This window comes from Aptenodytes forsteri, unplaced genomic scaffold (genome assembly GCF_000699145.1).
Source record: "Aptenodytes forsteri isolate BGI_AS27 unplaced genomic scaffold, ASM69914v1 Scaffold128, whole genome shotgun sequence".
Taxonomy (NCBI): Eukaryota; Metazoa; Chordata; class Aves; order Sphenisciformes; family Spheniscidae; genus Aptenodytes; species Aptenodytes forsteri.
In genome coordinates, this window is record NW_008794880.1 from 537,518 (window position 1) to 560,556 (window position 23,039).

Sequence of the window (23,039 nt, forward strand, 5' to 3'; positions counted from 1 at the left end):
CTGAGCATGACGTCCCATGGTATGGAATATCCCTTTGGCAAATTGGGGTCAGCTGACCTGGCTGTGCCCCCTCCCAGCTTCTTGTGCACCTCCAGCCTTCTCAGTTGGTGGAGCATGGGAAGCTGAAAAGTCCTTGGCTAGTGTAAGCACTACTTAGCAACAACTAAAACATTGGTGTGTTATCAACATTGTTCTCATCCTAAATCCAAAACACAGCACTGTACCAGCTACTAGGAAGGAAATTAACTCTATCCCAGCCGAAACCAGGACACATTTATATCTTCCAAATCTATAGCATGCTGCAAACTGAAACATGATGGGGGGAAGTACATCACATATAACCTTGTACCATGTTGAGGTCCTTCCCCACAATTTTTTAATCTTTCTGGAGTCAGCTACGTAATGGTTTTTAAGGAGAATGTATGAAAATCAGGTACCTAATTTTTCTGTCAATGTGGCTTTAGCTTCTCCATCTTTAACTTAATGCTGCTCAAAAAAGTGTTGATATTCACTGGATGTCTTCCAGTCAGCAGATGCACAAGGACAAAAGAAGCCTATCAGTGAAAAAAAAAGTATCTTGATCTTCCTTAATCATTCGTAGATACAGAAAAACAACAAAAATGACATGTTTGCTGACTGCAGATCCCTCCTTGTTAGTTGTAGATGCTTCCTGTGCTTTCAGTTATTGCAACTGATGGTTTTGGTTCTCAAGGGAAGTGTCATGCGGATATCCCTTGCGTCTCTCCACAGAGGGGCTTACAGCAGCCTCCTTCTCTTATAGCTTAAGAGTGAAGGGAGATCCTAAATCTTCTATAATGTAAAAAAAAGAACCAAACAACCAACCAAACAAAACCCCAAACCTGGGAACCTCTGTCTTAATAACTCTTCTAACTGATGGTTTTGGTTCTCAAGGGAAGTGTCATGCGGATATCCCTTGCGTCTCTCCACAGAGGGGCTTACAGCAGCCTCCTTCTCTTATAGCTTAAGAGTGAAGGGAGATCCTAAATCTTCTATAATGTAAAAAAAAGAACCAAACAACCAACCAAACAAAACCCCAAACCTGGGAACCTCTGTCTTAATAACTCTTCTCCACCGTGCAATCTGGGAACCTCTGTCTTAATAACTCTTCTTGGCTGTCCACTGTGCTTCTCAGCATTGTGCAGCAGTGTGCTCCAGCAGGGCAGATGATGGATTTGTTTGGGGAAAATCATGCAGATGCAATAGATTGAGCTCAGCACGGAGGTCAAGGTTATACATGCTTTTTGTTCCCACCCAAATTGCAGACTCTTGCAGCCATCCAAAATTACGGATTTTTGGCAAGAACTGTGCCTATTAGAGGGATTATACTTTATTTTTCCATTCACATATTTGCACTCCAAGGATGGATTTATGTTTTATGGTTTCCTATTTGTTTCCAGCTATTTTCTCTCACAAACTCCCTCTGCAGTCGACAGCACTGTCTCCTTATCTCCATTCACCACCTGCTGTAAACTGACCTTTGCTACTTGGAGATTAAATCTTTCTGTCCTGGCCAGAATAGGTTTATTAATTATATTTGAGAGATGCCTTCAAGAACTTAAGAGCTTTCATCTTTCTCAGCATGGGATAGGAAATATTACAAGTTGTGTTTTCAGTCAGATTACTGCCTTCACTTCAAATCACCATAGGAACATGAAGCGAGAATAAAATGTGTTTACATCAAAATAAAGAAAAGGAATGAACTTTAATTGGAGCTAGGAAGAAACTTGTTCTCGACAGTAGACTCCATCTGGCATTTACACATCTGAATTCCTTGACCAGGTAGGAAGGGGACCATTTTATACTTACTGGCATGAGCACAGCAGCAAGGTAGACTTTTTCCTTGCAGTAATGTTAAATCACTACTGTTTCATACACCAACTGCACAGTCTGAACCCATCAGATATTTACTGCAGCAGTAGGGAACTTAGATTTTGTTCTTGGATCCTGCCACTTTCCTGAATATTATGTATCTTTCTTAAAGGTTTTCTTGTTAGAAAAGAGGTTCTTACATTTCAAGTCAAAGTCCTGGGGAATGAGCAACATAATTCTATTCACAAAGCAGGTGTTTAAATGTCTTGCTGACTTAAGACCAAAATGTCAAAGTTGGAATTGTTACAAAATCTGCTTCTTTTATCTCTGGAGAGGAAGATGAAGCAGAGTTGACTCTTTTACTGAAAATAAGTAGGGTCTGGGGCATTCCTTCCTCCTTTCTTCTTACATAAAGAAGGAGGACCTGGACATAGATGGCAGTTTCTTTGTTTCTGCTAATCCCTTTCTACTTTTCAATCTCCATTTCATTTCTCCCCCAAAAGTAGAAGTGTCCTCCATAGGCCTCCTAGTGAACATAGCCAGGCAAATACCATGTCAGGGTGAAATACTGTGTTTGAGAATTTAGATTCTTCAGTCTCTGCTCTCTTGGGACTTGTCTCTCTGTCTCTCTCGTGTGGCCACTACTTTGGGAGGGCCTGCTCATGGATATTACTCAAAAGGAAAAAAGAAGTGGTGGGAGGTCTTAAAGATGTTCAGTCCTTATGCACATTCACATCATGCCATCCCATGTTCTTCAGAGGATTGTATGTCCTTGAACTCTGTGGCTGAAAGGAATCCAAGCTGTAGGAAGGATGCACTGCTCTTTCAGCAGCAGATAAGTGTGTACAGATATTGCAAAAGCAAAAAACCTCTCATTCTCAAGTAGATGAGTTGCAGGTGGATCCCCAGTGCAATGTTCATATTAATGATGTAGCTTGGAGGCATCCACTAATTGTAGAGAAGTAAACAGTCTTATACCACAGGGATTACAGATGCTGTCTTATTCCAGGAGGTATTAAATTATGACAGTGATGCATTTTTAAGCCTTGTGGACTGAGAGAAGTTAGTAAATATTCGTTACAAGGCAGATTGTAGTTTCAAAATTGGCTTCAGAACTAACTGGTCAAACATGAACTTTGACTTTTTATTTCCAATTCATCTCATGAATGATATTGTCAAAGTGATTCACTCAAAAGGAACTGTTTAATGAGGCTTCATAAGCCTTAAATAAGTAACAGACTTACGGGTATGATAGTAGGTAGTACCAATACATATTTTGAAATGTGCAGTCTGATGCCATTTGGAATTAATGGTTGCTACCAGTAGAGAAAAATGTTCAGATTCTCATAGTGAAGTGGATTCCAGTACATAATTGAACAGTAAAATTGCCAGCTGCAGTCTTCAGATAGCTATTAAAAAACAGTGTAGGACAGAATTAGCAGATTCGTTTGCAAAAATAAAAAGCCAAGATGAAAACTTAAGATTTTACAGGCTCATAAACTTGTACTCAAGATTTATGTATGGAATTGTTATTGACTTGGCATAGCTGAATAATGTCTTTTTACTGTGTATTTGCAAGATCGTGTATAATTACATATGCAGTAAAACCTAAAAATGAACATGGTTTCATTTTGGCCACTGTATGAAAGCTGAGTAATCCGGTTATAAATGTCTATATAAGTACAGGAAAGTGGTCAACGTGGCAAAGTAGAGGTACCAGTGTATCCCGTTTCCTCTTGGCAGGAAATAAATAGATGAGAGGAAAGCATTTTGAGAGTGGGCTGGATTACACCATGTGCTACAGTATATGAAGTGAACGTGTGAGCGTATTACTCAGACACCATTCTATGTGTGCTCCTGAATTTCTTATTCAGCTGCTTTGTGTGTGTGTGTGTGCACAGAGATACCATGTTTTGTACACTGCAGGAGTATTCAAAAGTGTTGGATTAGTGCTCTCACTTCTGCACAGAACAAGGTATTTGCAGTACAATCCTGTCTTGAAAGGGTTAAAGGCCCTTTAGGGTTATAGGTTTTGTATTTGCATGTATTTGCTTTTTAAAAATAAACAGCTAGTTTATATTGCTTTATTCATAGAACGAAGTCCTCTGCCTCTTAAGCCATTGTTAATTACCTTGATTTGTTAGGCACACTGGCTGGGTGGATCTCAAATTAGTTGGATTTTAGTTTATATTCTAAATAAATGTCTAGCAGTTCTGCACAGCCTTTAGCTCAAAATCAAAATACAGGTGGAAATGCTTTACCCACTTAAGACAATTTGTAATACTATACTATGGAAATCTGTTTAGAGTCTGCTTGTGAGTATGGTGGTTTTTTCAGTGAAACTAAAGAAAATTCGTAAACAAGATCAGACGCAAGCTTGCATTTGCTCGTGCTCTCTCTCTGGCACCACTGCTCTTGCATCCCTTTATGACCAGTTTCAAAAGGAGGAACTGGGAGCAGCCCTGTCCAAGGATATCCAGGGTTTTGGCACTGTCCTGCGTAATGGCAGCAGCGGGTTCACTTGCAAACTCAGAAGGGTCTTAAATCCAGACCTTCATTGTAAAAGCAAGCATTGTAATAACTAGGCAATTATGCAGAAGATGCCTTCCACCTCCTTCCACTGGACGGATCTCCATTGTGGGTGCTAAGGGGATGAAGCAGCGTCATCGCAGCAGCTGCATCAAAATACAGGCGAGGCTGCTGTTCCTGATATTCTTTATTCTGAAGAAAAAGCCTCTGTGTCTTTTGGGGGCTCTGGGGAAGCTGAACATATGTCACATTAGATTTAGGATGATGATGCTTTCTTCCATCTTCATGTGTCTGCAGTCAAGCCTGCTTTATGGTTCTTGAGTTACACGTGGCCTACTTCCACATAGTCATCTACCTGTCCAGTAAGAGGTATTTCAGAAGTGGGACCAAAGCTCAGTCTCTCTGGCATGGCAGACTGTGCAGCGTTAAGATTCCTCGCTGCAGGAGCAGTGCACCTGAGGAGACAGGGCATGCACATCTGTCCTTATGCAGATGACCAGCTGATCAGAGACAGGCACTGGCAACGAGCCTAGAATATGCTTGCTGTTTATCCAGATGATTGTCCTAAAGAAATGTATTAAAACAAAGAGCCAAAGTCACAGCCACAAACGATGGAGTTCATAGGAGCTGTGACCAGTTCCAGGCTAGTGAGCAGTTGCCCAAAGACAGGGTCCTGTCACTATGATTGCTTCTACATGAGATAAAATCTAATCCTGCTACTATGGTATGAACGTGCCTTGGAGCATTAGACCATATGTCAGCATGCACATGACATCCGATGCCAGCCTTCAGCTGTGGCTCCTATAACTTTGGCTCAAGTCCATATGCTTCCCATAGAGGCACCAGATGGACAAGAATATTTTCTCATCTCATCGTGTCCTCACGGAGTTGATACAGTGGCTAGAACCTGAAAAGCCCAAGGAAAGGGAATACTGACTCCTGTGTCCCACCTTCTTCTCGGATTCTGGTCACAGGCACAGGCAGAGATGCCCACTTGGCCAGCACAGAGGTGTGAAATGTCTGACCGTGAAAGCTATGGGACTCATCTCAACATCCTAGGATTTAGAGCCAAAGCACTTACAGTGCCTGAGCGAAATGTATTCATATTGTATCTCTGAAAACTCACGTTACACATCCTGGCAGCCACCTCCTCCATTAAAAAGAAAGGAACAACAAGCAAATAGTATGAGCTTACCATGACAACTGAAAACTGCTGAAGTCTGGAAACTGCTTGGAAGTAATAATTATATGGTGAACTTCAGTTACTGTATCACTGGGAGTCGAGCGGGGGGAATAGAGCTGTGTGTTTTTCATGATAGCACTGTCATAATAACAAAGGATGTTATTCCACTGCCCAACTGTTTGTTGCAATGGGGGTACAAGTGCAGAATTGTTTCCCAAAATCATGTTTCTACACTTACAGTCTTCCAGAACACCTTTGCACAAATCCTGAGGTTTGTATGGTTTGCAAGCTGATAAGGGTCATTCCCTGCTCCTTACCAGCTGAGACAGTTTGGCTTAATAAATTACAAATGTCCATCAGTCTCTGATTCATTTCCTGATTTGCCAGTTGTAATTTAATAGTATCTTGATGAGCTATTTCACTCAGATACAGTCTTCTGGCAGTTCACGACCTTGATTAAATACTAAATATCAGGTCTGCTCTAGACAAACCCGGGTGAATGTGGAGCAGATAAGGAAGATGATTAAATTACAAACTACTGGTCTAGATGAAAGAGGACTCCTAGATGGTTAGTGCAATGTGGCCTTGCCAACAGGAAATTTCACCTTTATGGCCAATGGAAGATAGTGCAAATTAGACCAAAAAGCTAAAATAAATGAACTTAGTAGCTGTGTTTGTATAGCGTGTTGGAGGAGAAGTGGAATTTTGCTGCTAAGGAGGCGAGGAAAGAGATAATTACAATAATCAAAATGGGAGACAAAGAGCTCCTGAGTGTAGCTGTCGGGATAGAAAGAAAGGACAAAAGTTGGATGATTGCTGGGTTGCCAGATGATTAAAGTGATGTTGTCATATTTGTGAATATTTTGTCTGGTTATGAGCATATGCGGGGTATATTGCTTGTTATTCTGATAGATGTATGTACTGCAGCTTCCGTACAGTCACTGTCGTGCTTTCTGTGCATTGAAATTGAATTTCAAGAAAAGGCTCATTTAAGATCTATTATAGAGACACGCGCGCGCACACACAGAGGTAGGTACTTGCTCTGCTTTTGGCAGGGGTACCATTTCTTTCTCCACTCAGTTCAGAGACATGCAGATCAGATTAGTGTCTTCCTTCAGATTTTGTTAGATTCTTCAGGATGTTTTATGATTTAAGCTTTAATTTTTTAAAAGTGCCTAGCCTTCTGGGTGAAAGAAGCTTTCTCTGGGATAAATTAACACTTGATTGTCGTCTTGAGTCTCTTGTCATTTCATACTGAGAGATGCAACAGTCCTCTCTATTACGCGGATGGGTGGGGCTCTCCTTGAAACTTTAGTTAGAGGTTTTAGCCTTCATGGCACGGACACTAATTGCAGAACGCAGCTAGATCTGTAGCTTTGAATTCTATGCTGGCAAAAATGGAGTCTCATTTGATTCTGGAAGGAACAAGATCTGATAAGGGGACTTGATTACAGGTTTTTTTCTTTTAAGCTTTTGTTTGTTTTGCTCTCTAGTGTTAGATCGCCTATTTTTCCGACATTTTTTTCAGATACAGTCTGTGTTTTCAAGCTTATATCTATGCTGTTTTATTTTTCTTGAAGAATACAAAACCAACCATTGCTGCTACTTTTGTTCAGCTGCTCTAATGATCTTTCTAGGTGCCAATTCTAGACCTTTCAATGTGTGTGCTGATGTTTCTTCATATTTAGCTGTAACTGAACTTACTCCTTCCTCTCAAGAAAATGTTTGATTGATCTCTGATTGTTTGCAGATACTCCCATGAGTGAGTGTTCTCTGAACGTTATCTACTTTATTTATCTATAGTAGTTTTGTATAGAATAGTCTAGTCTGTCATTGCCTTCTACCTTAAAAGAATTCAAATCAGCTATAAACTATTATGCCATATTTGGTTTTTTGTCTGGCTGGTTTTGGGGTTGTTTTAGTAAATTTAATCTGTGAGCTAATCAACAGGTTTTTCTGCAGAGAATCTATCCCAAATATTTGTGCAATCTTCTCAGCAGGAAATATCTTTGCTGTGTGCATCACGTTGAAGGCACACAGAAGTAGACTAGCATAAAAGAAAAAATAGCCTTACAGGAAGACATGAACTGTAGGCAGGAGAACCTGGCACTGAGGGAATGCAGAATAAGCCTCCTTATTCATGTGCTAATTCATGTGTAAAGCAGCTTCCAGTAGCAGCTGCACTCAAGGAAGTGCAGGCGGTCAGACATGACAAGACACAACGTTGGACTGACAGATTGACTGGCAGGCCTAGAGGGCTGCAGGGATACCTCGTGTCACAAATACAACTGCAAGAAGGCAAGAGAGTGAAATATTTCTAAAATACCAACTAATTGCAGCACAGAAACAGTACTACGAGAAGTACTGCGCTGTTGGTTTTTACAGCTGGGAAGGGCAGGAAGAGGGGAGGGGAGGCAGCGATGAATGGGGAATATCAGATAGATGTCTTAAACACACACGTTTTGGGAAACCCCTGATTGCATGACTGGTCTTTTTAAGCCTGGCAAACTTATTTCATTCTCTTCCCATTGTGCTAGGAAAAAGGAGAATTTTTACCATCCTCACAACGAACTGTAAAGCTCTTTTTTAGTTTTGTAACTACAAGGCAGCTATTCCAAAGCCCAGACCATAGTCAGCTCAAGAAAAAGTCAAATATTTGGATAAGTACCTTTTGTTTGACTTACGCATTTTGTTAGAAGAAGAAGAGAAAGAGCACTGTTCTTTCAATGCAACACAGCTCTAACAACATTTTCATTTTGATTTCAGAAGTCTACAGAACAAATGAAGAAAGTACCAACCATTGTCCTGTCTGTCTCTTACAAGGGAGTCAAATTTATTGATGCAACAAATAAGGTACGTGCAATTGCTCAATATTAGCTTTTATTTCTCACAAATAGGAATACCTATGAGGCTGGCTCTGTAAGAGCACCAGGCCAGAGAGGGGACAGAGTTGCACTTTGTGTTTTCCTCTCTTTTTTTGTCTTCTCTTCTCTCCAAAACGTATGTAATCTCATTGTCATTCTCCAGAAACTCAGTCTGGAGGACAAGTGAAGCAGCTTTAACGGCTCATTTGGAGAACATTGTGTCCAACCTTCTGCCATTAAAAGGCAAGCTTATCACAAAAGACATTTGGCAGGGAGCCTCTGTGGAATACTTTACCATATTCTTCCCTATACAGTTCCTTAAATATGCAGAAAATATATATATATATTTGTTCATTAATATAATTTTGGAAAAAAAAAAAAAAAGATGTCTCAACGAAGAATAAAGACGCAAGGTTTTATCCAGGTCCAGCCATTGTAAGAATAAGACACATGAGCCTTGAATGTCTTTTTCAAATGTCAAAGCCTCTCTGAGAGCTGTTTTCCTGGTACTAGCCATTTGACTCCCTGAACTGCAGCAGCTTCTTAACAGTTACTATTCCGTATTTTTTTCATCTTCCTGTGTGGCAATGCCCCTGTGCTTTGTTTCTTACATTTAAAATACATCCAACATCTTTAAAACAAAAAAAAACCCAAAAACCAAAAGCAGAAATTGGGAGATCAGAGAACTCAGTGATGGATAGAGCAATGGGTTATTGCTTAGCCAAAGTAAAATGTACAAGCTCTGTAAGCAGCAGTAAAGTAATGCATGAATTTCTCTTCTTCAGATGCCTAAAATGGCAAGAAAATGCAATCCGTACTGATGCTTGCATATGAATAGAAAAGAAATTATCTTTTCTGTTATGTGACTAAAATTCACCAAGCAATATAAAAAATAAATCTGACAACCCAGCTACCTGACCAGGTTAATAATGTATATAACTGCTTTGTGTTGCTGAACATTCAGACCACACAATACCTCTAACCCAGTATCCGTCAAACTTGCCAAATCAGTCTGTTTTTAAAGGTGTTTAACTAGAACTGGGTTTTAAGTGAAGGAACAAAAGCAGATTTGTGAACTTCTGCTAGAGTTTGGAAGCCATATCTAGGGTCAGAAGATGGCATGAAAGAAAAACAGAGGTGAAATTACTGTTATGTCAAGTCTGGCATATTTGCCAGAGCAGAGAGGCCAGGGATTCCTGTCAGCTCCTTTTTCTTCCATTGATTCAAAACTGAGCTTCTACAACCCTCATTTCCTTTATTTTCTCTGATGTGCAGGGCATAAATCAGGACATTGTGATGCTATTAACTCTAACTTGGATAAGGCTGTTTTCAGCTCTTAAATCTCCTCTGTAGTGTAAAGGATGTAACTGCAACGTCCTTAGGTTTGCAAAAAAAATCAGGAGAATAAAAGGAGCTTCCAGTATCTCTTTGCACACAGTGCAAAAATCTTATATAAGATGGAAACTTGAAAGTTTGGCAAACTACATTAGGTGGCTCTAGACCAGTCCCACTGAAATCTTATACCTAATAGTGCAATAGATGTATTTGATGGAGGTAAATAATGCCACAGTCCTGTGTTTTTTCTCAAGTGGTAGATTGCTTTCTCTCCAGTTCAAAATCTGCACTGCCTTTCCCTTCTGTAAAAACCAGGTAATAGCCTGCAACTCTCCCAGGAGCGTTGTTATCATCCTTGTCCACAGTGTGCTGTACCCAATTCCTTCGAGACCCAAAACAGATTAGCACTAAGGTGAGATCCTATTCAGACTTGTACCGCTTCCATATGAGCTTATAGTTGACAGCGCTGGGCACCACTTAGCAATAAATGCATATTTTTTAATGACAAAAATAGCTAGCAATTATGTGCTTGAAAACTCAGCTCTCATGGCTGTTCATCCTTTTCCTTTATGCCACCAAGCTAAGAATTTGTATTCCGAGTCGTAGCAGGCAAAGCTTCAGGTGACGAAGGGGCCCTGACCTCATTCCACGACAGCTATTTCAGTGGCGCCTTGAAGCTTGGCATGACACCACTTTGACATGACACCATTTCTTTGCAAGTGAGGCCAGAAAGAAATTGCTGCTTAGGAAAAAGCAGACTTGCACAATTTTCTCGTGGGTCACAGCTAACCCTAACTTCTGGATGATTTCTGCCAGGAGGGGGATTGTCTGACAGGAGGTAGGCAAGCAAAAGGAAGGCTGCTTAGCAAAAACCTGATCTCTCAAAGGTATTTCCTTGGCAGAACCAGAACCGGCTTTCAGCTTCCCTGCTTTTTCAGAAGCACCGGAGGATTCTCTTGACAAACTGAGTGACAAATTTTAGAACAACTGTACAGTGTCGGTCAGTGCCTGAGGAGTGTACCCAGAACAGCGAGGTGGTTCGTAGCCTTGCAGTTTCCACAGAATAAGATTATGGGTCTACTGGAGTAGTGACCCTAGGAAACAGTAAGCGTGTGCACTGAAAACATGTTTAATTTTGAAAGGCGATCACAGATGATATCCTATAGAAGCTAGGGAAAAAGCTCGATTTCACTACTAATTTTCATCCAGAAGATTTATTTTAAGTATGGCTCATTTTATTCGAAACAAATGATATGTTTCCAAACTTCACTTGGTTTAAACTTAAAACATTGACATAATCTCCATGAGTTTTGACTAAAGTGCAAAGCCCTGCGTCAACCCTGGGTCACCTCGGAAAAGTTTCAGCACAGCAGAGCTCTCTTCACATACACTGCATAACTTCAGGTGATTACTTTGTGGCTCATGATTTGGCATAAATATTTCACATGATTTTTAAGACCTTCCAAGCTCTAATTCTTTCTGCCTTCTAAACTACAGTGTTGCCAATACAACATCAATGACAGTGTATTATAGCTATATCTGTGGCTATCTAAATCCCTGGTTTTGGTATAATTGTAATTCTCATCAAAATCTTTATTGAGGGTAAAAGTTATCAATTTGAGAACAAAGCAAATAAAATGCTTGAAGTAACATAAAAAGCCAATGATTGTTAAGCAGAGATTATACGTGTCGTTATAAATTGGCATATATTGAAACATAAGTACTGGTTTTGTCATTTTTATGAATAATGCATTAAACAGGAATAATCAAGTATGTTGCAACAATTTAAGATTAAGAGGATTATTTTATTTCTTCAGTAACAGTTTCCTTATCTTGGTTTTTCCATAATTTGAAATTTGGAATGCTTTTTATTAAGATTTTTCCTAAGCCATGATTTCTTCAATTAGATATGTTAATATGTCTTTTCAAAAACTTGACACCTACATGCAAGGGGGAAAGTTGACACTTAGCAAATGAAAGAAGATATGGCAAAGCATCTTAAGTGACTTAGTTACATATATTTCCTGTTCTTTAAAAAAAAAAAAAAGAGGGGGAGGAGAGGAGGTGGGAGGGAAAAAAGAGGGGTGAGGGAAAACCAGAGATGCTCAGAGATTGTTTTAACTTGGACAGATGCCACTGAGGCAGCAGCAAACGGTGGCTCTGCGAGGGACCGGGACGTTACAGATGTCACATGTTCTGTGGTGCAATAGCGATGTCGTGCTGCAGCAGGCTTGTTCACTTTGGGTTTTTGTGGAAAAGCCAGAGCTACAGCCGGCAGGGCCACAATTCAGAAAAGCGTGTAAACTAACTGCTAGGTAAATTAATATTCAATTAATCATTCTTCTGTTTAAATAAATCATTTGAAATGCGTGTGTTGCTGAAGCAAGGCCTAATCATAAGCCACTCTGCAGTGTCTTCTTCTCTGGCTTCATGGTTCCTTTGGCCTGAACACAATAATTACACATCAGCAATTTATGTAATGAATATTCATAATTTTCTCCAAAGCTTTAAGACAGCTTTTTTTTTTTATTTCATCGGACAGACATGCCCCACCTCTATCTCAATAGTATGCTATAGCTTACATTGGCTGTTGCAAGTAGTGTTGCTCAGTGCATGAATGGTTTAATTTTTCTACATCTCTCTTACAGGACGCTGTTATCAGTAAGTGGAGAAATGTTGCCAGATCCTCCTGTAGTTATCTTTTTCCTAAGCAGAAGCCTTTCAAGAGCTCAGGGTTTCAATTATAAGTGATGTTTGGTGTCTTTTTCTCTTGAAAAAGTATAGCTGAAATTTGTCAAACAACATGTGCAAAAAACCTGAGCCTGTTGGGTTTCACCAGACCCTGTCTGTCAGTAGACTGAAATAGTATCATGTAGTGATCATTATACAGAAAACCAGCAGCATCATAAGATGCTCGTATGGTGCTTTGAAACTGTATTACAGCTGTATGCCAGGAAAGATCTCTCTTTGTCATAGGATACTGAATAAACTGTACAAAACTCAAGCGGACCCATAGGGAAGACTCTAGAATGTAATTGTTTCCTACCAGATTATTGGCAATTTTAGATATCATTGGAGAGGGTAAAAATTCCAGTGACCTATGTAAGATCACACATGGGGTGTATTAAATCTCTTCTTAAGAAACTTCTGAAATACTTCAGCACAGCAGATGAGCATAAATGCAAATCTAAAACCACACCTTTTACAGCTCTTTTACATTTAATTCCTAAGTTGATTGAAAATATTTTTTTTAAACAGAATATTATTGCTGAACATGAAATCCGTAACATTTCCTGTGCTGCACAAGACCCTGAAGACCTTTCTACATTTGCGTACATCACTAAAGACTTGAAGACTAATCATCACTACTGCCACGTATTCACTGCGTTTGATGTGGTCAGTTTATAGAAGATACTTAATAGTTCTTTGTGATAGTAGTAGTTCTTCAATTCTATTAAAACATTTTTGGGGTATATGGTGATTAATGGAAGGTATCATTCATTTAGCACATGAAAAGACTAATCTACTATGGGATAGTAAAAGAACATTTCTGGAGAAGGGCAAAGATTTTCTTTGATATTACCTCATTTCCCATCTGAAATAACTCACCTCTGTAACCCCAGTTGTTGACCGTAAACTTGGCGAGCAGCTTTTCATACAAGTTTTGACACGTAATTCTTCTAACCTAAGCAATAGCCTTCCAAGAACTTTGTAACAAGCAGGCTTGGCCACCCATTCTGAAATCTCAGCACACACCAAATAAACAAATTGGAACTGGATCAATGCGCATTATATACAGTGCTCAATCCTGCCAAGCGGTAGGTTTGGGAACTAGCTTAAACTAAGTCTGCAGCGTTGTCCTGCATTTTTGACTATGTTGTACTGCCTGTGTAGTCAGGGAAGGACCGGTTTGGCGATGTCCAGCCTTTTGGCTTTTACCCTCATGGGTCCATCCCATGCCAGCCAACAAGGGGTGAAAGGGTTGGACGCTTTCTTGTGGGGGTCCTTTGAGCTCGGACACATCCCACATGCATGATGCAGATGTGGGCCGGGCTGCTTTTTGGACTGGAGATCAGATGTTACCACCGTTAAGTGATTTCTTCAGATTTCTTAGCCCTGCCGTTCCATGAGTTTTAGTGTTTCAGTGTTAAGATGGATCGGTCCCAATAACTCAGACATCTCTCTAAACAGTGTTTAGACTTTTTGACATTATATTGAATGAACTGGAAAATGGAAGCTTCCTCTGCAAATGTGTAGAGAGTGTATGAAAAGTTTTGTATTTACTTTAACCAGAGAACCGAAACACACAGATCTGACAAAGAAGAGACCACACAGGTGGATAATTACATATCTCAAGAGGTCCTAGGAATGTTTGGCTACCACACTGAATCTGAAAGATTTGAAACATCTGTGGTAACAGAGATCTGTGCAGAGCATTGTCCTTTCTGTGTTCTTGTGTAAGAGGTTACCCCTGTAACCACCAACATACTTGCCATTTGAGTTAAGCACAAGAGAAATTTAAAACAATATTAAAACTTAAATCATTCAAGAAAAAATATTTTAATGTGTATGAATTCTTGAAACATGCTTACACAAATATAAATAAATTAAAAAAAATAGATATGTCTGAACTGAGACATTTTATTTGTGACTGGGGAAACAGTCAACATTGCAGAGCAATAGCATGTAGGATAGTTTAAATAAAAAGATGTACAGGAAGGCAGGTTAGAAGGAATTTTAGCATTTTGGTTCAGTGCTTTTGTTGTTTAACTTCTCTGCTGACATTTTAGTGTCCACAGGGAGTAGAAAAAACTTAAATTGTGTTAAAAATATGTAGACCATGGTCAACAAGATGTTACATTATACAGATTTTAGTGATAAGTGAATCAACTGAAATTAGACTGATTGAGTGAGGTTATTATTTCTCGTGATCCATTTAAATGCTTCTTAATGGTTTCAAAGTACTGCAGTTTCATTTATAGGTTTAATAATCAAGCACAAACATAGACCCAGGTGTAGCAAATGAAATTCATTTTCTCCTTGCTTGGCAAGGAAAGAATAGTGATCCAGGAATAATTACAACATTTTACTCACTTCCTGTACCTTAGGAGGAGCATTTAATACCCCAAGCACTTTAAAGAGCTATTTTAAGCAATACGGAAACTTTAATGTTTAACTGTCTTAACTTAGTTTTTTCCTGCAACATAATCTTCAGTGGGGTGTTACCCACTCAAATATTCTCTTTTTGTGTTGTTTTATTTCTCGCTATCTAGCATTTCCGATGCAAGTACAAGCTCTGTAAAAAACACCTAGATATTCAGAACACAAGCATACAGTAAATTAAATTTTCTATTTAAAGTCTAACACTTATGTTAGCCTGATCTTCCAGTTTGCTAATAGAAACAGTCCTGTCCATTTGCCAATGGGTAGAAGTTCAATCCTATTAAGAAAAATAAGGTTTAAAATGGTAGAAAGCTACAATAAGGTGTAAAAAAGATGCATCTTAAATCATATGTATTATGGTAATACAATATATGCAATGGTATGAAAAAAAATACACTCTCTTAGGTCCTTCAGTTCCTCAGGAAATGTGGGCAAGAACAATTTTTTTGCAGATAAGAAAGCATTTTAGTGTAGTGACGTGTCAACTACCAGCATTACTGATACTTACTATTTAGGAGTGACTGTACATTTAACTTTTCTACTCAGAGTTAAAATTCTATAATCAAAATTGCAAAAACATCAGACTTGATTAGACAATACTGAAGGGAACAAGGTTTGGGGGAAGAAGAGGATTTATTGCTCAATATTTGAAATCCACTTCACTCTCGTTCACTTATAAAGCAGCCCTAAAACTACCAGTGAAGGATTCCCTCTGGAGAAACAAACCACCGTAACAGTTCCTATACCGAATTCTGGTTCATATATGGGAGGCATGCAAAGTAATTTCCATCAGATACTGCTTCATTGCCCGATGCACCTATGAATAGAAGACAACTGGCATAAATTGGAACAATTTCTGCTCTTGCTCATGCCAAGGATTAGACTGGTGCTCTACGTAACACAAAGACTTTTTTCTTCTTTTCTGTATTCTTTTGTCCTTCATTGCACAGACTTAAGCTGGAGAAGAATTGGAAACTGCTAGTATACATACTTAGCAGAGAAGAAAAAGCATGCAATTCAGGTCTCAAAGTTCTGTTCATTGCCTTCTTCCAGGGATTTAGGGGACTTTATAAAATTTTTCTCTATTCATATGATCATTCAGGTACAATCAGTGTGGCATCCCCATGTCTCCAGAACAGAAAACTTCTTTCCTTTGCAGCATCCAGAGACAGCATGCCCAGACAGTCCCCTCTCTGGGGAATATTAGGTGGAATGTGTCAAACCATTTCAGTTGCTCCTGGCCAACTTCTTGAGATGGAGCACGCTCAGGTACAAAGAGCTTTCAGCTCATGAGCAAATGAATCTCTCCTCTCTCGTCTACATCAGTGGCTTTTGCAAAACCTGAAAGGCCCACTTTGAAGGCCTGTTTCCATCCTCCCATTGCGTACAAGACATCTTTCTGTGTGGCATTAAAAGAGAGGGATGGATTCAGAAGAGTTTGCCTTCCACGATTGCTTTAAATCCAGAATGAGAAAGGATCAAGAATTTAAGTTGCAGGAGTGCCTGATCATGAAAGCCTCATGCAGCCCAGGAGTCCACAGATGTTACAAGCAAATGCCAGCCGTGTTGGTCTCATCATACCGTCTTTAGCAAGCTGAGCTTTCTTCCCCTCGAATGCACGAAGGCTGACACATTGGAAAACGCAGACAGATCCATGTCCTTTCTAGATCCCCCCAGAAGTAAGAGTTTTGAGGTCTGGAGGGCTAAAGCATTGGTACACTTAACAGTATAAATGTATATGTATGACAGCTCTGCATCTGAAAGAACTCCCATTACTAGTAACTAACCTTCTCTTCTTGCCAGACTCTTATAGTAGAAATCCTCAACATTGGGCCTTGAAGATTTTGTTATAACTAAGAAGTAGGGAACCGATTTCATCTCAGGGGATGGATATTTTAAACTGGGTTGGCATTTTTCAGATTTTTTAAGTTAAGATTCCATATATTCTGTTTGATTTTTGCCAACTGCGATTTTAAGTTTGGGACCTTGAACACAGGGTCTCCTAATTGACATTCCTACACATCCAATGTGATGGGTAGCTCACACTAATCATCTGAGAGGCTCCAAAGGAAGCTTCTTCAGTAAATTCAGTCTTCAAAAAAGACCAGATTTGACATTGATCTTAAAGAAGGGAAAAAATCATCACCTGAAAGCAAAAACCTGTAAAATCTTCATTATATGAAAAGTGCTTTCCCAAAAAGACAAAATGTAAGTTTTTTTCCCAAAAATTCCTTTGCAAGTGACATATTAAGTTTTCATAGCTCAAAACACAGAAATCTTACTCTCTTTCTTAAAATATTCCTGAAGCCTCAACAAAGCTTTATAGAAGCACGAAAACACAATGAAGCAGCAGTGCCTGCTGCAACTTACGCAGTAAAAAAGTCAGTTAAAATGTAACAGAACAATTAGCCATTGTAATAAGTTGGCTGAATTAAAGCGGCTGAAGAATCCTGACTCAGACTTGCACTGAGGCGTTGAATTGTAACATTACGTGGCAAACAAGGCAATTGACCTCAATTTCTCATCTCCCAGAAATTGTTGCTTAAAGGCGTTAGCTTACTCACTTTCCTTCTCTGCTGTGCCAAGCAAAGAACAGGCTTGTCGCAGCCTCAGAACCACCGTGGTCCTGAAAGTTTTGCCTCCTTTCCAAGGAGCTTGATGGGGTGCTGAAAGGGTCAATGTCTTCTACAGTGACCAGGGGGTCTACAAGTTTTGTGCTAAGCGTCTTTCGGGGAGGCAGACCTGTTTCCTTCCTTTTGTGCCACATGCAAAAAAAATCAGATCGTCTCCTCACCCCATCAGAAGAATTTCCACAACGGCTTTTGTGGTTTTCTGCCCCCAGCCCCAAGGGAATCCTGCTCTTACCTCTCTGGTATAGCCCATGCAAGAGTCCATACAAACTCTAATCCTCATATTCCTCTCCCAGGACTACAGGTGAGAAATTCCTCAAACCAAATTTATTCACTTCTGGTTTTTTCAAAATACAATTTTGCAGATGCCTTTTTTAAATTTTACAAGGTACAATTCTAAAGTCCCCCTCGCCTCCAGTTGCAGACTTCTCTTTGTCAAGGCTCTACCGCAGCACACAATGTATGAAATTTATGTACAAGTTATGGTTCAGTTTACACGTTGAATATTGAACAGAACAGTGAATGTTCTGTTTTATTTGCTATAATTCAAATATTTATTAACCATAGAAACAGTTACATGTTTCCAATGGCTTTCAGGCTCCAGGCAGGCCTATTTTTTCATTTTACAGACTGAAAGAAAACAAACCTTAGTGGCTTCTGACGAGATGCAAGACCCAGACTAGGTTTATGGCTCAGCATGGCAAACTCTCTGCTTGTCTCCACTCTTATCTCAAAGCTTTTCAGGCCTGTCTCTCAGTGACCTTTTTGTAAGCCACACTGGGCGGCGCATTTTCTCAGTCCCACTAGTATTACAGTCTACTTTTTCTCCAAGCCATTACTACACCCTGTCCTGTTGGTGTATTCCTTAGCAATAATAATATCCACTGTAGACAATCCCGTGATGATGTAGTACACTGTCTTACTGTCACAACAGCAGATTAAGACGTCTTTAGAATAATATTCTTGTGCTACTAATAGGTGCACTCAATTTCAAATAATATTATTCTGTACATTTTTAACAATTATACTCAGTTGGTCTTAATTCCATAGCCAGCGTTCTGCTAAAAGGCAGGGCACTTTATAATACTCTCTTTAGCCTTTCATTTATTACTCCACTGGCAAACTGCATCCTCAGTGTTTCTCAGTCTTGGCCAGTTTCCTTAAGTCAAAGGGGAGACAATTTGGAGACTACTGCTATCAAATCAGGCAGACATTTTTATTTGGGAAGCTATGAAACTTTGGCTAGCTTGCTGTTGTGGCTGCAGTTGTAACAGCCAAGAGCATATCCCAGTGGAGGAGTATAATTGTTTTCTGTCTGACCTAACAAAGACCAGAGCTGGCACCTTTATAAGAAGCTCTTACAATGAGCTAAATATGCTGAATTTAGCCTATACTATCTCAGTATACGTGCGATAACAAAGGGATGGAATTTCTTTGTGACTACAGTGAAATTACAGCGCAAGGCATGAAATAAAATGCTTATCCTTTTAACTGTGTTTTAACAATTGAAGGGCAGATAGCGTACTGCCAAGTGTCTTGCATTGCTTTCTGGCTTATTGCAAACTCAACACTTAGACCTGACCAGCTAAAGAGAGATCTCATTTAAAATTATATCAGAAACATTTTAAGGGATCACCTAGTTTCAAAGCAATACAGGATTGCTTCCAACTAAGGGCTGCAGAGGTTCAAGAAGGAGAGGGTAATTTCTGAATTACATCAATGATTTATGAATTATTCTAAGGAGACTGTAGGAGATAAGAAGGCAGGCCTGCAGGCTTGCATTTGCTCTGCAGGGGGTCAAAATATTGGAAAGTTCGGAGCCTAGAAATAGGATCTAGTAGGAGCCTACAAAACAAACCCACAAACCTGAAAAAAAATTACCATAGAAATTCACTTGCAGTTTAGATTAAGGTCAAATTTGAAACTCACAGCTGCTTTTTAGTTGACATAAAACTGTACTGAAAAAATATTTATACCAACCCCCTGGGATCCTCATTCATGTTTTATAAACTTTTCAACAGGTTTTCTTCTACATATGCAATGAGAACTTACCACCAAACTGGTCTTAGTCTTAAGAGCCTGACTTAGAATCATAGAATCATAGGACTTCTTTGGTCATACACACTAACCCCCCCACGCTTTCAAGAGTATGCGGAGATGCCAGTTTAAGCTCAAACATTTTTACTTCTAGAAAACAAAACCGTGAGAAGGTTGCCCCGGCACTTGAAGCGTGCATCCAAAGCAGAGCACTGACTTTCATGCATGCATAAGTGCATTGCATCTGTGAGGCAGAGCGTGCACTTTCAACATTTGCTTTTTGTCCTTTTGGAAGCATCACACCAACGCTGCACCCTCTTCCCGTGCTGTTCGGTGAGAGCACAGAGCATCCTGAGGCACACGCCCAGGGAAGCAGCGCATCGGGCTGCTAGCTCTGGAGGAGGACGGGTCAAGCAGAGGAGGTCCGAAATACAGCAAGGTGGAATGTCAGATGGGTGCAGTAGCACAAGATGGGTGGGATCTTGAGAGCAGCAGTTACGGAGTGAACTGGGAAGTTGGGGGGTTAATGTCCTTGTTCTAAAAAGAGATGACATGCACTCACCCACTCCTGTTTTCATGTTTAGTGAGACAATGTTTTCAAGGTTTTTAGAAGTAATTACTTTCAGTACCATGAATTGCATTTAGATTGTTTTTAATCAATGAGAAATCAAATGACAGATGTAAATATTGCAGAGACTTAGGAGGTTATTACCAGTGTGATTTTAATTATTTACATTACACATCACTTCTGTAGACAGTACTACCCCACTTCATGTGTCTGATGATAATTCAACCTTACTCCAATTTTAACTGGTTTTGTTTTTTTCCAGAATTTAGCGTATGAAATCATTCTTACACTAGGACAAGCATTTGAGGTGGCCTATCAGCTTGCACTACAAGCACGAAAAGGGGGCCATTCTTCAACCCTCCCAGAAAGCTTTGAAAATAAACCCTCCAAGCCTATTCCCAAACCACGTGTTAGTATTCGGAAGTCAGTGGTAAGTAGAAAGTAGTGGTGCATGCAAACAACAAAATTCAGCTACACAGTTAAGAGTTGATATACGTAGAAGCTGTATAAATAAATATACCTGTTGAGTCAGAAACGATCCATGTCTCCACTGTGCCGCCTCTGCTCATCAGCCGGTAGGGTTGTGTCACTGCAGGACGGGCAACCGCTTTGAACAACTGCTCATTTCAGATTCCTGCAGTTTGCTTGGCTAGTGTTGTGCGTATGTCTTTTATAGTAATTGCAGAGCTTTAATTGATTCGGTCTAATTCTAATGTATTGTGCTTTTTTAAGTGCTGAGGATCACAGCCAATGCATACCTCTAAAACTGTGCGGTTCCATGGACTTTCCTGATCTTGTGTCAAGAAATAAAATCAGCGCCAAACGTGTTTGATACACGATCACTGCATATGTATCTGAACCAAATTGCAAATCCAAATCAATTTGCAATTATCTTGTCATACCAAGCAACTTCTTTTCTTACCTTTTTTTTTTTTGACCCTCAGCAGACCCTCCTGCTCCAAAACTGGGATTCAATGTACCTTTTCAATATTTTCTTTGTAATCCCAAACTCCTAAGAATCCAAGTTCATGGGACCCTACATACTGATTGTCTTTAAAGTGCCCTCCTGAAGTGCATAGATGACAAAGAAATATTCTTTTATGGTAGAGCTTTTAAAAAAAAAAAGAAAACTATTTTAAATCAAGTGAGAATACAGGCACAGGGTAATGTGGGAGGGAAAGGGGAAGAATGACTGCACACTGTATTATATTCACTGGCTATAAAGTGAGAACCATACTCTGTGATATTTAATTATCAGATGAGAGGAAGGGGGGTGGAAAATGTATGGCTGTACACTTTGTTGTCCATTGCCACAGAATCTTCATCCATAAAATTTTAGAGAAAGAACATTTCCTGATGCCGTCATCTGTCTCAGTAACAAAAGGACTTCTCAGGATCACGTCTAGCTTTAAACATAGCTTTAACAACCTATAATGCCCTACAGCTTGGGGATAGACACAGCTCTGATCTAAAGAAGAAAAAGAAGGCAACCGTGGGTACATGGGAGTGTAGACCACCGCCCTCGCTGCTGTAGGACTCTGTCAGTACAGGATTTGTTCTGTGTTCTGTTTGTTAAAGAAAATGCTAGCAATGCTGTGCACAGAGATGGTAACCCGTCTGTATGTTTGCATTTGTCTTAAAGCAGATAGATCCATCTGAACAAAAGACTCTTGCGAATCTACCATGGATTGTTGAACCTGGACAAGAAGCCAAAAGAGGCATTAATACCAAGTATGAAACTACCATTTTCTGATACAAAACCGTCCCCCTGTTCCTTGTTGTGCCTTGCACGCCAAGCAGTCACAGCACAGCCTTTCCTTTATGGCAACGTTTCAATCCAGCAGAGAGGAAGACTGCACTGTATGAGTGGCCTTGTAACTAACAAAAAAGGCTGACAGTCATTTCTGGTGATGTTCTTCTTCCTGCAGCACTGACAGAAGAATGACACTATATGAAGACTTTTAAAATTACAGTCCACAAGAGGAGTGAGAAACCTTATTTTTCACGCAGTTCTCCCTTGTGACTCTGCCACAGTGCTTTCTTTGATTTCTTATTTTAGAATTCTACTTTTTAAAAAAAACAAAAGGTCTCTAAACTAACACTAATGCTGCCTACGAGTAGAATATTTGATTGGTTTTTTATTTAAATCTTGGCAGTTTTTAATTGAAATAGAACCAGAATTAATAAATAGAGTATTTGTGAAACCACTGAATTCATTAATAATTACTGTGTTGAATAAAGAACTCATTAAAGTGACAAGAAATTAGGCACCCTGATTTCTGTGTGCGCTGGTTTTATATGTAATCATTGGTGTCCTTTGATCCTCTACAGAAATAGGAACCTCTTGCATTGTAACAAAGGATCAGAGTTTTATGAATGGTTAGAAAAAGGTATTAATAATGCACAGAAAACATTTATTAGATATTTTTATGGAAGAGAAGTACTATAGGAAAACATATGAATATTTATGGAAGGAAGCCAGATTAATTATGACAAATATTGTTTATTTTAAAGTTAAGTAAACCACTGCTATTGCAGCATTATGAAAATTATAAGAGTTGTAGCATCAGTGCACTGGATGTTCCGTGTGATCAGTCTGGAATGAAAGTGGAATGGTCATTCTACTACACCTACATATAGTTTATGCAGTTCAACATTGCTATAGCCATGAATTCTACTAGTATTTTTAAAAAATAATCTCAGTGGTTATAAAAAAAGTCAAAACCATGGATTTTGCTATCAAGATTTCTGTCACAGAAAGCTTGTTTGGAAGAGTGTTGATAAAATTCTACTGCAAAACATTTTCTAAATAAAAATAGCGAGAAAAAGAAAAAAATTCCAAAGTAATAAAAATGTTTTCATGGAACAAAATAGTTAAGCATTTGCTTAATATTTGCTTA

At 39.4% G+C, this 23,039-nt stretch overlaps 1 protein-coding gene across 3 annotated transcripts in view; it reads left to right on the forward strand.

Moving 5' to 3' along the window:
- The window catches only part of ANKS1B (ankyrin repeat and sterile alpha motif domain containing 1B), a 450,245-nt gene extending 428,353 nt beyond the window's left edge, over positions 1 to 21,892 (forward strand). For 2 of the 3 annotated variants that reach the window (XM_019470850.1, XM_009274671.1), the window contains 5 exons: positions 4,774 to 4,781; positions 8,309 to 8,395; positions 13,000 to 13,137; positions 20,402 to 20,569; positions 21,782 to 21,892. In XM_019470850.1, the coding sequence (XP_019326395.1) occupies positions 4,774 to 4,781; positions 8,309 to 8,395; positions 13,000 to 13,137; positions 20,402 to 20,569; positions 21,782 to 21,892 (512 nt within the window). The remainder of the gene's footprint in view (positions 1 to 4,773; positions 4,782 to 8,308; positions 8,396 to 12,999; positions 13,138 to 20,401; positions 20,570 to 21,781) is intronic. The other variant, XM_009274673.1, reaches the window with a different exon arrangement.
- The last annotated feature ends 1,147 nt before the right edge of the window (positions 21,893 to 23,039 follow it).